Consider the following 14709-nt stretch of genomic DNA (forward strand, 5'->3'; position numbering starts at 1 on the left):
GAACAAAAAGAGGTTCTTCTTCCCAGCACTTCCTGCTCAAGTCCCAGGCCGTCCTCATTGGCCCGGGCTGGGTCACGTGCCCACGCAGGAGCCAATTGCAGGGCACCCACCGTGCTGCTCAAAGTGCGGCTTTTGGAACAGCAGCACCGGAACCCTGGGGGCTCCTGGGAAGTGGAGCCTCAGGCCCCTGCCTGAGCTACCGAGTCAGAGTCTGCGCACGAACGTTTTCAGCTGCTTAGACAATTTAAAAAAATGTTTATTTATTGATTTCAGAGAGGAAGGGACAGGGAGCGAGATGGAAACATCAATGATGAGAGAGAATCACTGATCGGCTGCCTCCTGCACACCCGCTACTGGGGATCAAGCCCACAACAGGGCATGTGCCCTTGACCGGAATCGAACCCGGGACCCTTCAGTCCACAGGCCGATGCTCTACCCACTGAGCCAAACCAGCCAGGGCAAACTTAGACGATTTTTAAGTTCTGTTTTATTGAGAACCACAAAAGGTAAAAACTAACAAAGCCTTCAAAGCCATCAAGTCTTCTTTCAGAGATGGGGAAGCGGGCCGCGGGGAGGGTTGCTCTAGAGCCCACCCAGGGCGCCTCCATGCCGCTCTCCCGTCAGCACAGCCTCCGTCTGTGGACGGTCTCACGGACGTGCGTCCGGGCCCCAAGTGCCAGGCTGGGTCACACTGGCCTCGCTCAGAAGGCAGCCTGTCCTAGCACCTGGCCAGGACCCGGAGGAGCTGGAGGCCTGTGGAGGATGGGGGCACACACGCACGCACGCACGCAGACCCTCTGCCCCCCTCACCCTGACCCCGACACTGGGTCCCCAAAGCCAAGAGCTACAGACCACACCAGCCTTTATTCTGTACAGAGCAGGGCCGGGGGCCAAGGCCCTTCATTCTCAGGCTGTGTCAGAAGGTGCAGCATTGGGGGCACCCAGACTGGACCCCAAAGTGCCAATAAGTTAGGGGGGAAATTCTCAGGCTGTTGTCGGGCTGGAGCCAGGGTGGGGTGCCAAGTGGGCCCCCCGGAGCCACTTCCAGTTGCCCAGCTCAGCCCTCCCAGGAAGGCAGGCTCTAGGACAGCACGCCTCATGCTGAAACACAGGGCAGGGAGACAGAGGGGCCACGGGTCAGGAGGTGGCGGGAAGGGGTATCCAAGGGGTCCCCAGAGTCAGGGAGGAGAGGCTGAGGTGGTGGGGCAGGGTCTTGAGGGAGGGTCGGAGCCCTCAGGCCAGGGCAGGGGGGGGGCAGGGCGGGGGGGGGGGGGGTGGCGGGCCCGGCTCTCACAGGTCTTCATTGAAGCTCCTGCAGATTTTCATAATCTGGGGCACCCTCTTCCTCCTCTTCCTCTGCCTCCTGGGAAGCCAAGGTGGCTGTAGGGGGAGGGGAGGTTGGTCTTCACCTCACAAACTGTCCCCCCACCCAGGGAGCCCCCCAGTTCCCGCCCGTCCCCCAGTACACACCGGGCTCAGTCCTCACAGCGGGCTGCAGGTCCTGGGACACGTTCACATACTCCCGGCTCCCATCTGTGGGGACAGGTCAGAAGGAGGGACAGCCACACCCGAGGGGCAGGCCACACTGAGGGCAAGAGAGCAGAGGACACCAGACCGAGGGGGACAGAGCCACAGAAGGCGTGTGGGCACGGCAATACGGGCAGGGGGGTGGGGTGGCAGGGCCAGGGGAAGGGAGGGCACGGGGGGGGGGGGGCACCGGCCACTCACCCAGAGACGCGTCTGCACTCTCCTCGCTCTCGGGAACGTTCACGTAGTCCTCCCCCGACTCCACTACAGAAAAGCACGGAGCCCGGCCTTACCCAGGGCCCCTGGGCAGACACCCCGGAGTTCCCAGCCACAGCCCAGACCTTCAACAAAACCAGCCAAGACTCCTGCACAGCCGCCCAGAGACCTCCCCACAGTCGGCCCAGAGGGAGGCAGGGAGGGAGCTTGGACCAGCACAGCCCACGGCCTGAAGGAGGGCAAACAAAGGCCGTGGCAATGGAGAGAACAGGGCGGTTTGACCAGAACTGGTGAGAGGGAATGCGATGGAGAGGAGACAGCAGACACCATCAGCGCCGCCTGGGCAGCTGTGTGGCGGGGCTGAGTGGCACGTGTGGAGGGAGAGACCCTCAGGGCTGGTTCCATCAGGGGGGCCATGCCCGGGTTGGCCCTTCCTCTCCAGCCAGGCCTGCCCTGGCTTCCACTTTTGTCCTAGTCCCTTCGGAGCACATCTTGTCACTGATATGATCTTGTTCTTTTACGTGTTGACTTGTTTCTCCATGAGGGTGTGGACAAGACAGGCTTTGGAGCCAGGCGGCCCAGGTTCAAATCCAGTTCCATCACTAACTGGCCACGTGACCTCAGACAAGCTCCCCAACCTCTCTGGGCCTCAGTGTTCCCATCTGTAAAATCGGATGAGGAACTACCCATCTCATGGAGGACTAATGCTGTGAATACTAAGTGTGAGTATTAAGCAGTAAGTGCTGCCAAGCGTCTGTTAAATAAATCAACGCTGCCATCGGGCAGATGGGGTAGCCGAGGTGCACGAGGGAGGGACCTGGGAGGGTTAACAAGCTCAGACACGTGAAAGTCTTAGCCGGGCAGAGTAGGTCCTCAATGACGTTAGCTTTTTTATCATGACTCTCCCCCGTTAGCTGTTATATCAGAGGCACCCAGTAAATACCACGGATGAGTAAGTGAGTGGATGAGGAGAAGCACTTGGGCAGATGCTGGGGAGCTCGGGAGAGGGGTGGCAAGTCGGGAATCTGATGGCAGATGAAGCCAGTGTGTAGACGGGAGGTCCAGGGCATGTACAGGGAGGAGAATAACAGAACACTGAAGATGGCCAGACAGGGAGGAGAACGCCTAACCAGCAGGCTGTGACCAAAACAAAGGGGAAAAGCAGCTCAGAGGAAACTGAGACAATGCAGGAAGCAGAAGGAAAATTCCCAAAGAGCCAAGACAAAAGAAGAGAACCTAAAACCAATATCCTTCAGGACTTACACGGTGACATTGCCTCCATGAACAAGAACAGGAGGCTCTGAAACAGGGACATTCAGGAATCAAGAACAAGCTTTCCGACAGGAGAAATAAATGAAATAAAAGGACAGTCCAGGAACAGAGCCAGCGAGGAAGAAAGTCAAGGGACTCCTGCAGACAATAAAAGGAGGAGACAAAGAGGAGAGAAAAAGGGAGGCATCCAGAGATCGGAGCAGGAAGTCCACTGTCTGAAGGACAGGGTTCTAGAAAAAGACAAGAGAGAAGGCAGAGGAGCGGCAGCATCAGGGAAACACGCGCAGAGAGCGGATCGAAGGGGCCGTAGCGGAGAAGCTGGAGGGTCAGACGGGCGACTCACTGGAGAAGGCGCTGTCTCGGGAGCCGGGGTTGCTGGGCGCAGCAGCTGCCGGGACGGCGGTGCACGTGGCCGTGGCCGTGGCCGGGACAGTGTCAGGAAGCACCACTCTGAGGGAAAGTCAAGGGATGGGTGAGCGTGGGCCGCGGCCTCGGCCCCGTCCTCCCCCCGGGCCACTCACAAGTAGCCCTCGTTGTGATAGTCCTCCTCGTCGTCCTCATCCTCACAGGCCGGCTCTGAGGAAGGACACGGGGTCAGCACAGCCCGGGCCGGGCCCAGCCTCCCTGCCCATGGCCCCGGGGGCCCAGACGCACCCTCATTCTCATAGCTGGCCACACTGTTGGCTACAGAGAGAGGGCGAGAGGGAGACTGAGTCAGGAGAGATGGGGCACATCCTCCGCCAGCCCAGCCCCAGGCCCGAGGCCCCGCTCCAGCTTACTGCCATCGGAGTCCTGCCGAGCAGAAGGCATTCGGTGGGAGCCCCCTGGGGGCTGTGGGGATCTCCTGAGAGTTCAAAAGTCAGAGGTCATGCCTGGGACGAGGCTCTGGGGCAAGAGGGGTTGCAACGGGGAAAGAACCCCCAATCCAAGGAGGTGAGGGGTAGAGAGGGGGACTTGGAGGGGAAGGGGTTACTTACGGGATGGGGAGCAGGTCTGGCTGGCTCAAGGGTGGACAGGAGGTCACGGTAGCCTGTGGCCAGGGGGCTAGTGTGGCTGAGGACACAGGACCAAGCTGAAGGGATGACTCCAGACACAATGCCCCTACCCTCAAGGCCTCAACAGTGGCCCAACCCCCTGAAGTCCCTGTGCCCTGGACAGGCCTGAGGGCACCCATAGCCTCCCCCCACCCCCCCCACCCCCCCACCAGTCACGGCCATGTGGGCAGCCACCAGGGCAACCTGAACAAAGGCACACACTTGCTCACAGGCTGGGGACTCTCCTCCCTACCCCACGGGAGAGGGCCCTCCGTGTACTCACGAGGCCTTTTGATCATGATGCTCCTTGGCAGGCTGGCGGGAGAGACAGCGGTGAGGGACCAGGAGGCACCCAGCCCGGCCCGCGTGGGAATGAAGGGAGCTGCCCGGGCCGGGCTGGCGGGGGGGGGGGGGGGGGGGGGGCCGACTCACCTGTCCGGCACAGCACTGTCGTAGGCATAGGTGTCTGCGGAGAGACGGCCAGTGAGGCAGGGAAAGGGAGTGAGGAGGGAGAGGGTGACAGTCAGGGGCACGCAGGAGAGTTAGGGACAGTTAGACGGAGTGAGGGACCCCAGTCCATGTGTCCGGCATCTGGTCACCCCACCAGCTCCCGCTCACCTGGCAGCTCTCGGCAGCGCACACAGAGCGCCATCAGCAGCACAGCCAGGAGGGGCAGCAGCAGGAGGCCCAGCACCATGGGGAGCAGCACGGCCGCCTCCATCTGCAGGGCCGAGCTCGGACCGGACCTGCGGCTCGCTGGACGCCCCAGCACAGAACTGCAGCGGAGCAAGCGCTGGGCAGCGGGCGGAGGGGCCCCGGGGCGGAGGGGCCCAGCGACACCAGGCTGGAGCCCGGCGGGCAGACACCAGGCTAGAGCCCGGCGGGCAGCCGTGCCCTCCTTAAGGGCTCCTGGGTCCCCGCCCCGCCTTGGGCTGAGTGGTGTCAGTGCTGGCTGTCAGACCCTGGGCCCCAGGCAGTCAGGCCAGGGCCTGGCTGGAGTCTGGGGCACCAGCCACCCTGCGTGGCCCCTGCACCCAGGCCTACCTGCCCCTGGGCTTGGCGCCCGCCTTCCCTCAACGCCTGCCCTCCCGCCTGTGGCAGGAAGCTGTGGTGAGCGCCGGGTGAGGGCAGGAAATCATCAGGCTCCTCAGCCGGCTGCACCTACCCCCTTCCCACCCCCACCCAGCAGTGGGGAGAGCGGAGGAGGCCTGAGGAGCCACCCAGGTCCTCCAGGGTCTGCTGGTCCCCAGGACAAGGGGCACTCACACCAGCGGGGCAAGGACAAGCAGCTGCGGGCAGCCAGCAGCAGCCTCCACGGCGGGGCTCCAGGAGGCAGCAGAGGGAGGCTAACGCCCAGGCACAGGGCCCACCCCTCACCCCAGCTGGCCTTCCAGCGGGGCGGGCTCTGGGGGAAACAGGGGCGTGACTCACGGTCACAGGGAGCCAGCTCACTCCAGCCTCGCTCACCCAGCCCAGCAGCCCCGCAGGAGTGGCCGGCAGCCACCAGGCGCCTCGGGGCTGGAGGGGGCAGCCCCCATTCCAGGGGGGCCCCTAGCACCCAGAGAGACTCAAGCAGGCGTTGGGGTCTGGCTACAAATTTTATTCAGTACAAATAGCACCGAGCCCCCGGGGCTGCTCCACTGGAGGGGATCCCTCCTGCGCCCCATCGCCCACCCTTGGCGCCCGTGTAGTGTGGGACCTGGAACATGCCCAAGGCTCCTCTCAGAAGCTGGGCCAGGCCGAGGTTCGGGCCCGGGTGCCTGCTGGGTGGCCTGAGGCCAGCTGTGGCCGGTGTGCGGTAGGTGAGCGACGGCCCTTCAGATGAGCACGCTGGACACCGGGACCCGGGTGGAGCGGCCTCGCTGGGGCACCACGATGCGGTCATCTTCGGGCCCGGCCTCATGCAGCAGACCTGTTGGGGGAGGGGTCAGAGCCAGGGCTGGAGGGCAGACAGACACAACGCCTGGGAGGGACACACGGGCGGTGGGAAACGGACGGGGCCCGGAGCTGTGGACACAGCGGGACACCAGCTTGTTGCAGGCAGACCCGAAGCGGGGTGAGGGAGGCCTGTGGGCCGAGAGGTGCCAGTTCACAGGACTAGACACACGGGCGAAGGAACAAGCGGGCAGCATCCTGATGTTGGGCAGGAAGCCCCACTGACCCTGCACATGCAGCTGCGCCCGCCGGCGGTCTCCCTCAATGAAGATGGCGGTGCCCAGGAAGGCCGCCCCGCCCAGCGCCCCGACAAAGGCGCAGAGCATGAGCGAGAACTGCAGGGCCCGGAACTCGGACAAGAAGGAGGGGGGCCAGTTCCGGCGGAGGCGGTCGGACATCTGTGGGGACAGGACAGGAAAAGCAGGAGAAAGAGTCTTGGAAAGGGCGCCCCAACTCCAGAACAGAGACTGGAGTCGGGAAGGGAAGGGTGTCTGGCCCCCAGGGAGAGGCCCAGGCCTCATGTGGAAACTCACGAAGACAAGTCCTTCCGTCCAGCTGAGGACCCGAGGTGACAGGAAGTCTAGCTGGGGCCTGGCCTTCCCATGACGCCCAGGCTCAGGCCTGGCCACTGCCCGCCAGCCAGTGCTAGGAACCACGGTGCCCGCCCCCACCCCAGCCCAGCCAGAGGGCACTGCTCACCAGGCCGATGAGGTAGGGGCTCCCGGCGTCACCCAGCAGGTGGGCCAGCACAATCTGGAAGGCCTCGGCAGTGGAGCGCCTCGTAGGGATCACCACATACTGGGAGGTGTATGTGGGGGGGGGCGGGGGGGGCAGGAGACAGGGCAAAGATAAGGCCAAGGCTCAGCCCAGGCGGAGGTCAGTGAACCCCAGCTCAGAGGTGTGCTGGGGTAAGGGTATGGCAGGCCAGACTGTAGGCCCATCTGGGGCTGGACAGTGAAGTCACGCTGGGGCCGGGTTTTGAAGACGGGGTAAAGGCCACAATTCAAGGCAAGTGAGGCCTCCCACACCCACTCCCTGCAGCCTCTGAACCAAGCCTGGAACGGCCCACCTACTTACTCACCAGCAGAATGTCAGCCACAATGGCCCAGTTCATGGACAACAGTGTCTCCCCAATAAAGATGAAAACCTGATCACCAGGGGGTGGGGAAAGTAGGGTTGAGCTCATCACAAGAGCAAACACATAGAGGCCCATCTATTAACTCATTTAGTCCTCACAACACCGCTATGAAACAGGAGCCATTATCATTCCCTTTGTACAAATGGTGAAACGGCACAGAGAGGTTAAGTCACTTGTCCAACGTCACACAGTTAGGAAGGGCAAGACCTGAGGTTCAAAACCAGGCATTCCCACCCCAGAGCTGGCTGTGAACCACTATGCTGGCTGCCCCAGTGCACCTTCCTTTCCCAGGTCCCGACAGCCCTCCTGATGCCTGCTGGCTACTCACATAAGTGGCCACGATGCTGCCACGGGCACAAGCCACGGACAGGAAGAGGAAGGGCGCAGAGCCCAGGAGGCCAGCAGCACAGACCAGTGGGTCAGCCCGGGGGTTGGAGTGGCGAAGGCGGCGGCTGATCTCCACGCCCAGGCCCACACCCAGGACACCAGTCAGGCAGGTGATGAGCCCAAAAATGAGGCTGGGGGCAGAAGGAGGGACATGGGGAACTGGTCTGTCCCCCTGCAAAGCCCTGAGCCTCACCCCTATGGCCTGGAGAGGCAGATGGCCCATCCCAGCCACCTCACAACCCAGGTCTATCAGGCACAACACCCCACGGTTCACTAGGTTCCTATCACCAACTTCCCGGACCAGGAAACAAACTCTGGGAGAGGAAGGTAGCTGGTGGAATTGAGACTCAAACTCTCCTTGTCTGAGCCTGGGCCATCCTCTTTCCACTCCACCCCCTGCCACCTGCAGGCCGTCCATCCCAGCTCTGACCTGGGTACCTGTCAGAAGAAGAGCAAGAGTCTCCAGGAAGACAGGGCGGGGTCTCCCCCAAGACCACGCGGGAACGCAGCAGGAAGGCAGGAGCCCAGAGCGCCAGGGAGCCCGTGACAAAGGCCACAGCAGTGAAGCCAAGGGAGGACAGGATGAAGCTAGGGCTGCAAAGACGGTTGAAGGGAGGAAGTCAGGCTCCACTGAGGGGTCAGGGAGGGGACTCTGTTCTCCCTTCCTGGCTGATTTTGCTAAGGTCAGGGCCCTGGGTGTGGAGGCTGTCCTGGCTCCCAGGATCTGGGCCTGTAATTCAAGCAGCTGCCACAGGGGGCAGTAGTGACGGCATTACTGGCCCTGACATTGGGCCAGGAGATTGGAAAGAAAATGAAGACAGCGGGTAACTCGGCTGGTTGGGGCGTCTTCCCCACATGCCTAAGTTATGGGGTCCGATCTCCTGCCAGGTCCCATACGAAAAGCAGCCAAGGAGTGCATAAGTAAGCGGGTCAACAAATCCATGCTTGGTTCTCTCTCTCTCTAAAAAAATGACGACCCCCAAGAAAATTTCAACCCAGTGGCCAGGGCCAGGGCCAGGGCCTCCCTGGGGATCTACGATGTGGGGTTAGGATGGAATTAAACTCACTTTCTAGCCAGCGCCCTCAGGTCTGCCCGCCACGAGGTGGGGCTCAGGGGTGGGGAGTCCGAGTGGCGCTCCACAGCTCCCCTCGGCGGCTCCCGTACGACCAGGAAGAGCAGCAGCACCGCCACCACTCCTAGACCCGGTGTCACCTGGGAAAGAGTGGGCTTCAGGACCGGCCCAGGCAGAGACACGCCCAACCCTGGGGCCGGGAGAAAGGGAGGGCGTGTAAGGGCAACTCAGGCCCCAAGACCTCAAACAGGAGGGTAGGTGCCTGCTCAGGGAGCTGAGCTGCCACTGGGGGAGGGGGGGCGCTAGTGACCACTCCCATTTCTGCAAGCCTGACTGCTCCTCCTTTGGAAACAGCACCCTAACTTTCTTTTGGGAAACCACTCCCCCGACTTCTCTAAATCCACGTGGTCCCAGCAGGGAGCAGGGCCTGTGACCCAGACTGGGCCAACTTCCCCAGCCTCAGGGGCTGATTCAGTCGATGGCAGGCGCGTGACCCATGTTCACCTAACCAGACCCTATCCAGGACTATTGCTCAAGGACTCAGGGTCCGAAGTTTCTAAATGGAGTGTTCACTTGCTTGAGAACAAAAGTAGCACAGAGGGAAGCAGAGCTCAGGAGGGCGATCAAATGCCTGTCTGTGGGCGCCTGGATCCAGCTGTACCTGAAGTTCCCCCTGGGCCTTCCTTTCTGAGAGCCCGTGCAATCCCATCTGGGTGCTGGCCCTGACAATGGGCTCTGTCACCCATAACCAGGAGTTCTGTCGAGCTCATGGCTTTGTGGGGAGGGCAGCCAGGCCTCCTGCAGGCGTGGCAGAGTAAACGCTGCCTGAAAATGGGGTGTCCTAAGGTAAAAAGGGGGGAACCAGTGAGAATGTTGCTGACCTCCCCGCAGTCTGTGACCAACTCACCCTCAGAGCCCAGTGCCAGTCCCCAGCCACATCCTTCACTTTGGAGCCTGCAATGTAACCCAGACCACTGGGGGAAAGGGCGGGAGAGGAGGGACAGCTGGTCAGTCATGCCCAATGCCAGCCCCTCTGCCTCCCACCAGGCAGGCCCAAGGCCCACTCACCTGCCCACTGGGATGGCGAAGTAGAACACGCTGAGCATCCGACTCCGCTGGTCTGCCACGAAGAGGTCAGCGATGAGGGTGGGCGCGATGGTGGAGTAACTGGCTTCCCCGACCCCCACCAGGCCCCGAGTCAGGAGGAGCAGCCAGAATTGCTGGGGAAGGAGACGGGGGTGGGGGGTGGCACCCCTCCCTACAGCCAGCCTCCCAGCCTACCTCACCAGCCAGTTCTGGAGAGGTGGCAGGGATGGTGGGAGAGGCCAGGGCTTTAGAATCAGAAAGACCTGAGCTTGCATCCTGGCTCCCCTACTGACTGGCTGTGACTCTGAGAAAGCAACGTAACCTCTCTGAGCCTCAGTTTGCTAACAACTCCTTCACATAACTACTGGGAGGACTGAGTAATAAAAGATCTACTCGTTACCTTGTGCCCAGTAAGTGCAAAATAAATCTTAATTTCTATCTTGCCTACCCCACCAATAGTGTATAATCATCTTAGGTGGGATTTCATTTGTCTAGCAAGGACCCCCCCAGCTAGGGACAGGGTACGATCACCCAAGGAGTGTGTCGTGAGTGCCTAGAGCTGAGGACAGAGTTCTGGGGCAGAGAGGAGAACAGACAGAGGAGAGTTTAAAGGAGCAAAGAAGCAACAGCCAGGGAGGCAGGAGGAACACCAGAAGGATGGCGTCACAGAGGTTAGAAGAGTTTCCGGAAGGAAGAAGTGGGTCAACAGAGCCAGAGGCTCCCAGGAGATCTAGTGAGAAGAGGACTAGGAAGTAGGAGCTACATTTAGCAACCAAGAGGTCCCTGTTGACTTTGGCAATGGAGTGGGGGCAGCTCAGCGGGTGTTCAAGGGCGAGTGGGAGAGGAAGTGCCAGCAAATGAGAGCCTCTCCCTGGCTGCTCCTTCACCCAGACTGGGGCTCGGTCAAGGGGCCTTTCAGGAAGTCTGAGTAGGAAGGGGAAGGGGGACAGAGGGCGGCCTAGGTGAGGCCTTTTCCACGGGAGAGAAAGGAACACTAGTGTTTAGGTGTTGAGTGGAAGGAGTCATGGTCAGGGGGGTGATGGAGAGAAGGCTCTGAAAGAAAGGGGGGAAGGACGGGGTGGGCAGATTAACTCAGGCAAGCGGGGGGGTAAGATGGCAAGGACCAAGGTAGATGCACAAGTTCCCCAGCCCAGTCTGCCATGACTCCAAAGAGCAGAAGCAAAGACTGATGGGGTGGGGGTGGGGGGGCCGGAAGCAGAAGCCATCGTGGAACCTCACCTCTCTGGGGATGAAGGACGACCCCAGTGTCACCAGGGACCAGAAGGCAATGCCCCCGCACATGAGATACTTCCGATTGTACCTGTCACCCAGGTAGCCAAACACAGGTGCCAACACCATGTAACTGGAGATGAACACTGAGGGGAAGCAGAGAGTCACAGCCCAGCCCAGTACCCCTACCCCACCCCAGCTCAGGGAGGGTGAGGAGGGGCAGGAATAACTCCCAACCCTGAAACTGTCAGAGCTTCCTGCCAGGGCAGTCCAACCCCATTTTCAGAGTCTTTCAAACCTGCCACTGTAGAACGGATGGACCAGCTGACTCATCACTTTTCCCATCCAGCCAAGAACAAAATCCAAACTCCATCCCATGGCCCACAGTGCACTGTCTGATCTAACCGCCCTCTACCTCTCCAGCCTCATGCTCATCCTTTCCTTTCTCTGCACCCCAATGGCCCAATGGCCAACCTCAATACCATCTTAGGTTTTTGGCAACTGCTGTCATTTCTCTGTAGAACATTCTCTCTTCTCCCCTGAGCTTCACCGAGCGTAGCAAGTTTAGGTTCCAGCTCAGATACTTTTCCGACCACCACACATGCAGTCTTTACCACATCTACTGTGTTCTTTTCCGTAACACTTATTCCTACAGAAAATTATCTCGGTATCAGTTTAGGTTTTTATGGACTGTTGCCCCCTCGGGCACAGTAGAATGTCAGCTCCACGAACACAGTCACTGCCTGTATCGGCCCTGGCCGTGTTTCCATTATTGAACACATGGCCTCGCATAAGACAGGCGCTCAATAAACAGGTGTTGGACGAAAAAGTGAATGGGGCTGCCTTCTTCTCCAACTCAGCCACTCTTCAGAGTCTGCGGGCCATGACCTGCGATCCCATTCTCATTTCTCTGGGCCTTGCCTTCAATACTTCCAGCTCCTTATTGGCCTGGCCTGGAGCAAAGACCATGGCAAGACCTGGATTCAAACTCCCCTCCTGCCTCTCCCTTGTTCTGTGGCCCTGGGCAGGTCTTAACTCTTCTCCAAGCCTCAGATTCTCTACAGAAATGTAGATAACGCTAACCACTTCCTCTGTCAAATGAGAGTAACACCTATTCCTTGGCTGATGGAAGGATGTGAAGACAATGGGCATAAAAGATCTTGGACAAGTCCTGTGGGTGTCATCACCACTTCCTCCGTCGGACGTGCTCAGGAAATCAGTGAAGGCGGGAAGGAAGGAAAAGAGGGGTGGGCCCTGTCTTTCCCTCTCTCACAAATCCCAAAGCTCTGAGCAAATAAAACTCACCGCTCCCCATTTCAGACACCCCCTTCTGCCATTGCTTACGGGGTGCCTGCCATGGTCTCAGCTGTGGCCTCCACTTCCCAGGCATCATCTCAGTTAAGCCTCCCTATGAGGCGGTCGGGTTATTCCTAGCTCCATCTCACCCACAGGGAAGAGCGAGGCTGAGGGCCCTGCCTACCATCACCCTGTGAGCAGAACGCTGACATTTAAACCCAGGTGTGTCTTAGCCATCACACTGAGCTGACTCCTCTTTCAGTGAGGCGCTAACTAACCAATACAGCCTCAGGGTCGCATCGGGCCATCTCTTCCCCTAGCGGGGGCCCCTACGCCTCCATCCACGAGGCCCCACCGGGGTAGGAAAAGGGAAGATAGCTGCGGGGCCCCGGGAGGGGCCTTCCTCACCGGTCTGGATGAGGCCGGAGCTGCTGTCTCCGATGGCGAAGAACTGCTCGATGTCCGGAAGGACGCCTGGGAAGGAGACTCGGGATGGGATCCGCGAGGCAGCGCCCCCTTCGGGACCCGCTCCCTCCCCCGGTCCTCCCAGCAGTCGGTACCGGCCACGGTGAAGCGGTCCATGTAGTTGAGGAGGTTGATGTAGCACAGCACGGCCACGATGAGAGCCGAATGGGCCGCAGACACGCCCGTGATGCGCTGCAGCTTCTCCGGGTCCGGGACCTCCGGATCCGCGGACTTCGGATTCCCCATGGGCCCCGGTAACCCCGGGGTGCCGGGCACCGGCCCGTCGTCAGGGTCGTCCGCCTGGCTGAGGAAGGGCTCGTTCTCGGGCCCAGCCATGGTCCAGGGGCCGCGCCTGCCCGCGCTCTGGTCCCACCGACGATCCTACCTGCGAGGAGAGGAGGCTGGAGGAAGGAGGCCGGAGGGGCCCGGGCGCGGGAGGTGAGCGCAGAGGCGGGCGGGAGCCTGCCCAGCCCAGAGCACCGCGGGGATGGAACCCGGCCCGGTTCTGCTCCCCGTTCCGGCAGACACCGCGCGGAGGGGACGCGTGGAACTCGGGTGATGTCCGGAGAGGGTTGGGGAGGGCCGCGCGGGGCCTGGTCCTCCCCACCCCCCTGGTGGAGCCACCCTCACCCCGGACAGGAGCCCACGACACTCGCTGTAGCTCAACCCCAGCGCTGCACCACGGCCGCCGCCATGATGGCTAAAAGCCGGTCATGTGACGACTGAGCCCGGGCTGCGGACGCCACCGCGTGCGAGCCTTTGACACATGACCCGCCTCCCGACTGCTGAACCTGAGGCCGAGGGCCGCGCATGCTCCGAAGACTTCGCCGCAGGCTCCTGCACCACGTGACTGCCGCCCTGTTGCCTGGGTAACCGGGGAGCGCGTCTCCCACTCCGCAGGACCCCGGCGCGCGGAAGCGCCTCTGCTGCTGTGCAGCCAAAGCAACCAGCGGCGGCGTCCCGGCCGAGACCGCCGTTCCGAAGGCAGTCAGAGCTCCAGCAGTTACCACTAGGGGGCGATGGAGAAGAAGGGGGCCACCCCAGAGCCATTAATAACCAGTACTCCTTTGTGTGACACCCTACCCCCACCCTTTCTCCACTTTCTTGCTCCTCAGCCCTCAGTTCCTGAGACGGGGGCTGAGCGGGGACATAGAGGAGCGGTAGGAATCCCCTCCCCATATGCTTCCTTACCCTTGATGGCCAAGGGATGTATGTTGGTACAAGAAGAGGTTCAAGAGTCCCGTTAACTCCCCAGTTCATACACTACAGGTGCCCCGTCCCCTGGGGAGGGGACTTGGGCTCCATTACCTCTCCAAGGGGCTCTACGGTCAGCCCTGCCCCTGGGGGCCATTTCCCCATTATCTACCCCCAGCCCAAGGAGGGGTGAGGGGGAAGGGCTGTCAGTTAATATTAAGGTGGTGGTTGTTATTTTAAACAAAATGGAGAAGCATAAATAAATAAAGGTTTATCTCAGTTAAAAAAAAAAAAAAAAGTCAGTCAGGGGAATGTTAGGTCGGAGAGAGCCCAGGATCGGATACATGCAGACATGACAAGATAATGGACTTCCCCTGGAATTTCTCACAGATCAAGGTGCCAGACACAGTTACCAGCTTCTTCTCCCTGAATTCACATACCCCCACACAGATAAGAACTTCGTCCTGAATATTCCGCCCATTCCCTGCGGCAGAGAATTCCTCAGCTCATGTCCCCGCCCCTCACCCAACCGCAGTATAAAAAAAGCGCCCCCCTCCCTGTTGGCGTGAATCCACGTGCCCTGTCCTTGGGGTACGTGGGTCTCCCGGGGATGCAGAATAAACCTTTTCCTTTCCTTTCTTTTCTGATTCACTGGACTCTATTTCTTGCGCCGCCTCCTGAGCCACCTAACCTAACAGGGAATTGGTGAAGTTGCCAACCCTCTGAATCTCAGCTTCCTTATCTGCAACACCCTCTTGGCTGACTTCTTCCCAAACGAGATAAAGGGATGTTGAAAGGTTCTGGCCCTGGCTGGGCAGCTCCTCCAGATATGCCACTGTGGGTTCATACCGGTCAG

At 60.5% G+C, this 14709-nt stretch overlaps 2 protein-coding genes across 5 annotated transcripts; both read right to left on the minus strand.

Annotated features, from left to right (window-relative positions):
- Positions 1-467: 467 nt before the first annotated feature.
- On the minus strand, positions 468-5587 carry LAT (linker for activation of T cells). Of its 3 annotated transcripts, XM_036303134.1 has the most exons (12): positions 4668-5587; positions 4482-4515; positions 4333-4364; positions 3993-4068; positions 3795-3859; positions 3670-3699; positions 3537-3591; positions 3359-3465; positions 1729-1791; positions 1471-1533; positions 1295-1380; positions 468-1101 (listed from the first exon to the last, which is right to left on the minus strand). In XM_036303134.1, exons 1-11 carry the CDS (start codon positions 4768-4770, stop codon positions 1301-1303), a joined length of 708 nt encoding a protein of 235 aa, XP_036159027.1. In that variant the 5' UTR covers positions 4771-5587; the 3' UTR covers positions 468-1101; positions 1295-1300. The 3 variants fall into 3 exon arrangements, with proteins under 3 accessions (XP_036159027.1, XP_036159024.1, XP_036159026.1); XM_036303131.1 differs by having other exon boundaries at positions 3537-3699; positions 4668-5512; XM_036303133.1 differs by lacking the exon at positions 1295-1380 and having other exon boundaries at positions 3537-3699; positions 4668-5512.
- A 47-nt stretch (positions 5588-5634) lies between these two features.
- SPNS1 (sphingolipid transporter 1 (putative)) lies at positions 5635-13448 on the minus strand. Of its 2 annotated transcripts, XM_036303129.1 has the most exons (13): positions 13290-13448; positions 12755-13044; positions 12603-12668; positions 10908-11044; positions 9651-9802; positions 9490-9556; positions 8577-8722; positions 7948-8103; positions 7451-7640; positions 7066-7131; positions 6684-6782; positions 6211-6382; positions 5635-5961 (listed from the first exon to the last, which is right to left on the minus strand). In XM_036303129.1, the coding sequence occupies exons 2-13, from the start codon at positions 12993-12995 to the stop codon at positions 5867-5869; spliced, it is 1587 nt and encodes a 528-aa protein (XP_036159022.1). In that variant the 5' UTR covers positions 12996-13044; positions 13290-13448; the 3' UTR covers positions 5635-5866. The 2 variants fall into 2 exon arrangements, with proteins under 2 accessions (XP_036159022.1, XP_036159023.1); XM_036303130.1 differs by lacking the exon at positions 7948-8103.
- Positions 13449-14709: the final 1261 nt, after the last annotated feature.

This window comes from Myotis myotis, unplaced genomic scaffold (genome assembly GCF_014108235.1).
Source record: "Myotis myotis isolate mMyoMyo1 unplaced genomic scaffold, mMyoMyo1.p scaffold_m19_p_35, whole genome shotgun sequence".
NCBI lineage: Eukaryota > Metazoa > Chordata > Mammalia > Chiroptera > Vespertilionidae > Myotis > Myotis myotis.

What these genes read in the sequence shown, in the direction of transcription:
- LAT (XM_036303131.1), bottom strand. Translation starts at nt 4,770, where the DNA reads ATGGAGGCGGCCGTGCTGCTCCCCATGGTGCTGGGCCTCCTGCTGCTG. An exon ending in GCGCTGCCGAGAGCTGCCAG is followed by an intron (nt 4,516 to 4,667) that starts GTGAGCGGGAGC and finishes GTCTCTCCGCAG; the next exon opens with ACACCTATGCCTACGACAGT. An exon ending in TCGGCAGGACTCCGATGGCA is followed by an intron (nt 3,700 to 3,794) that starts GTAAGCTGGAGC and finishes CTCTCTCTGTAG; the next exon opens with CCAACAGTGTGGCCAGCTAT.
- SPNS1 (XM_036303129.1), bottom strand. Translation starts at nt 12,995, where the DNA reads ATGGCTGGGCCCGAGAACGAGCCCTTCCTCAGCCAGGCGGACGACCCT. An exon ending in CTCCGGCCTCATCCAGACCG is followed by an intron (nt 11,045 to 12,602) that starts GTGAGGAAGGCC and finishes GCTTCCCCTCAG; the next exon opens with TGTTCATCTCCAGTTACATG. An exon ending in GGCGCAGCTGCATGTGCAGG is followed by an intron (nt 5,962 to 6,210) that starts GTCAGTGGGGCT and finishes CTCCCCCAACAG; the next exon opens with GTCTGCTGCATGAGGCCGGG.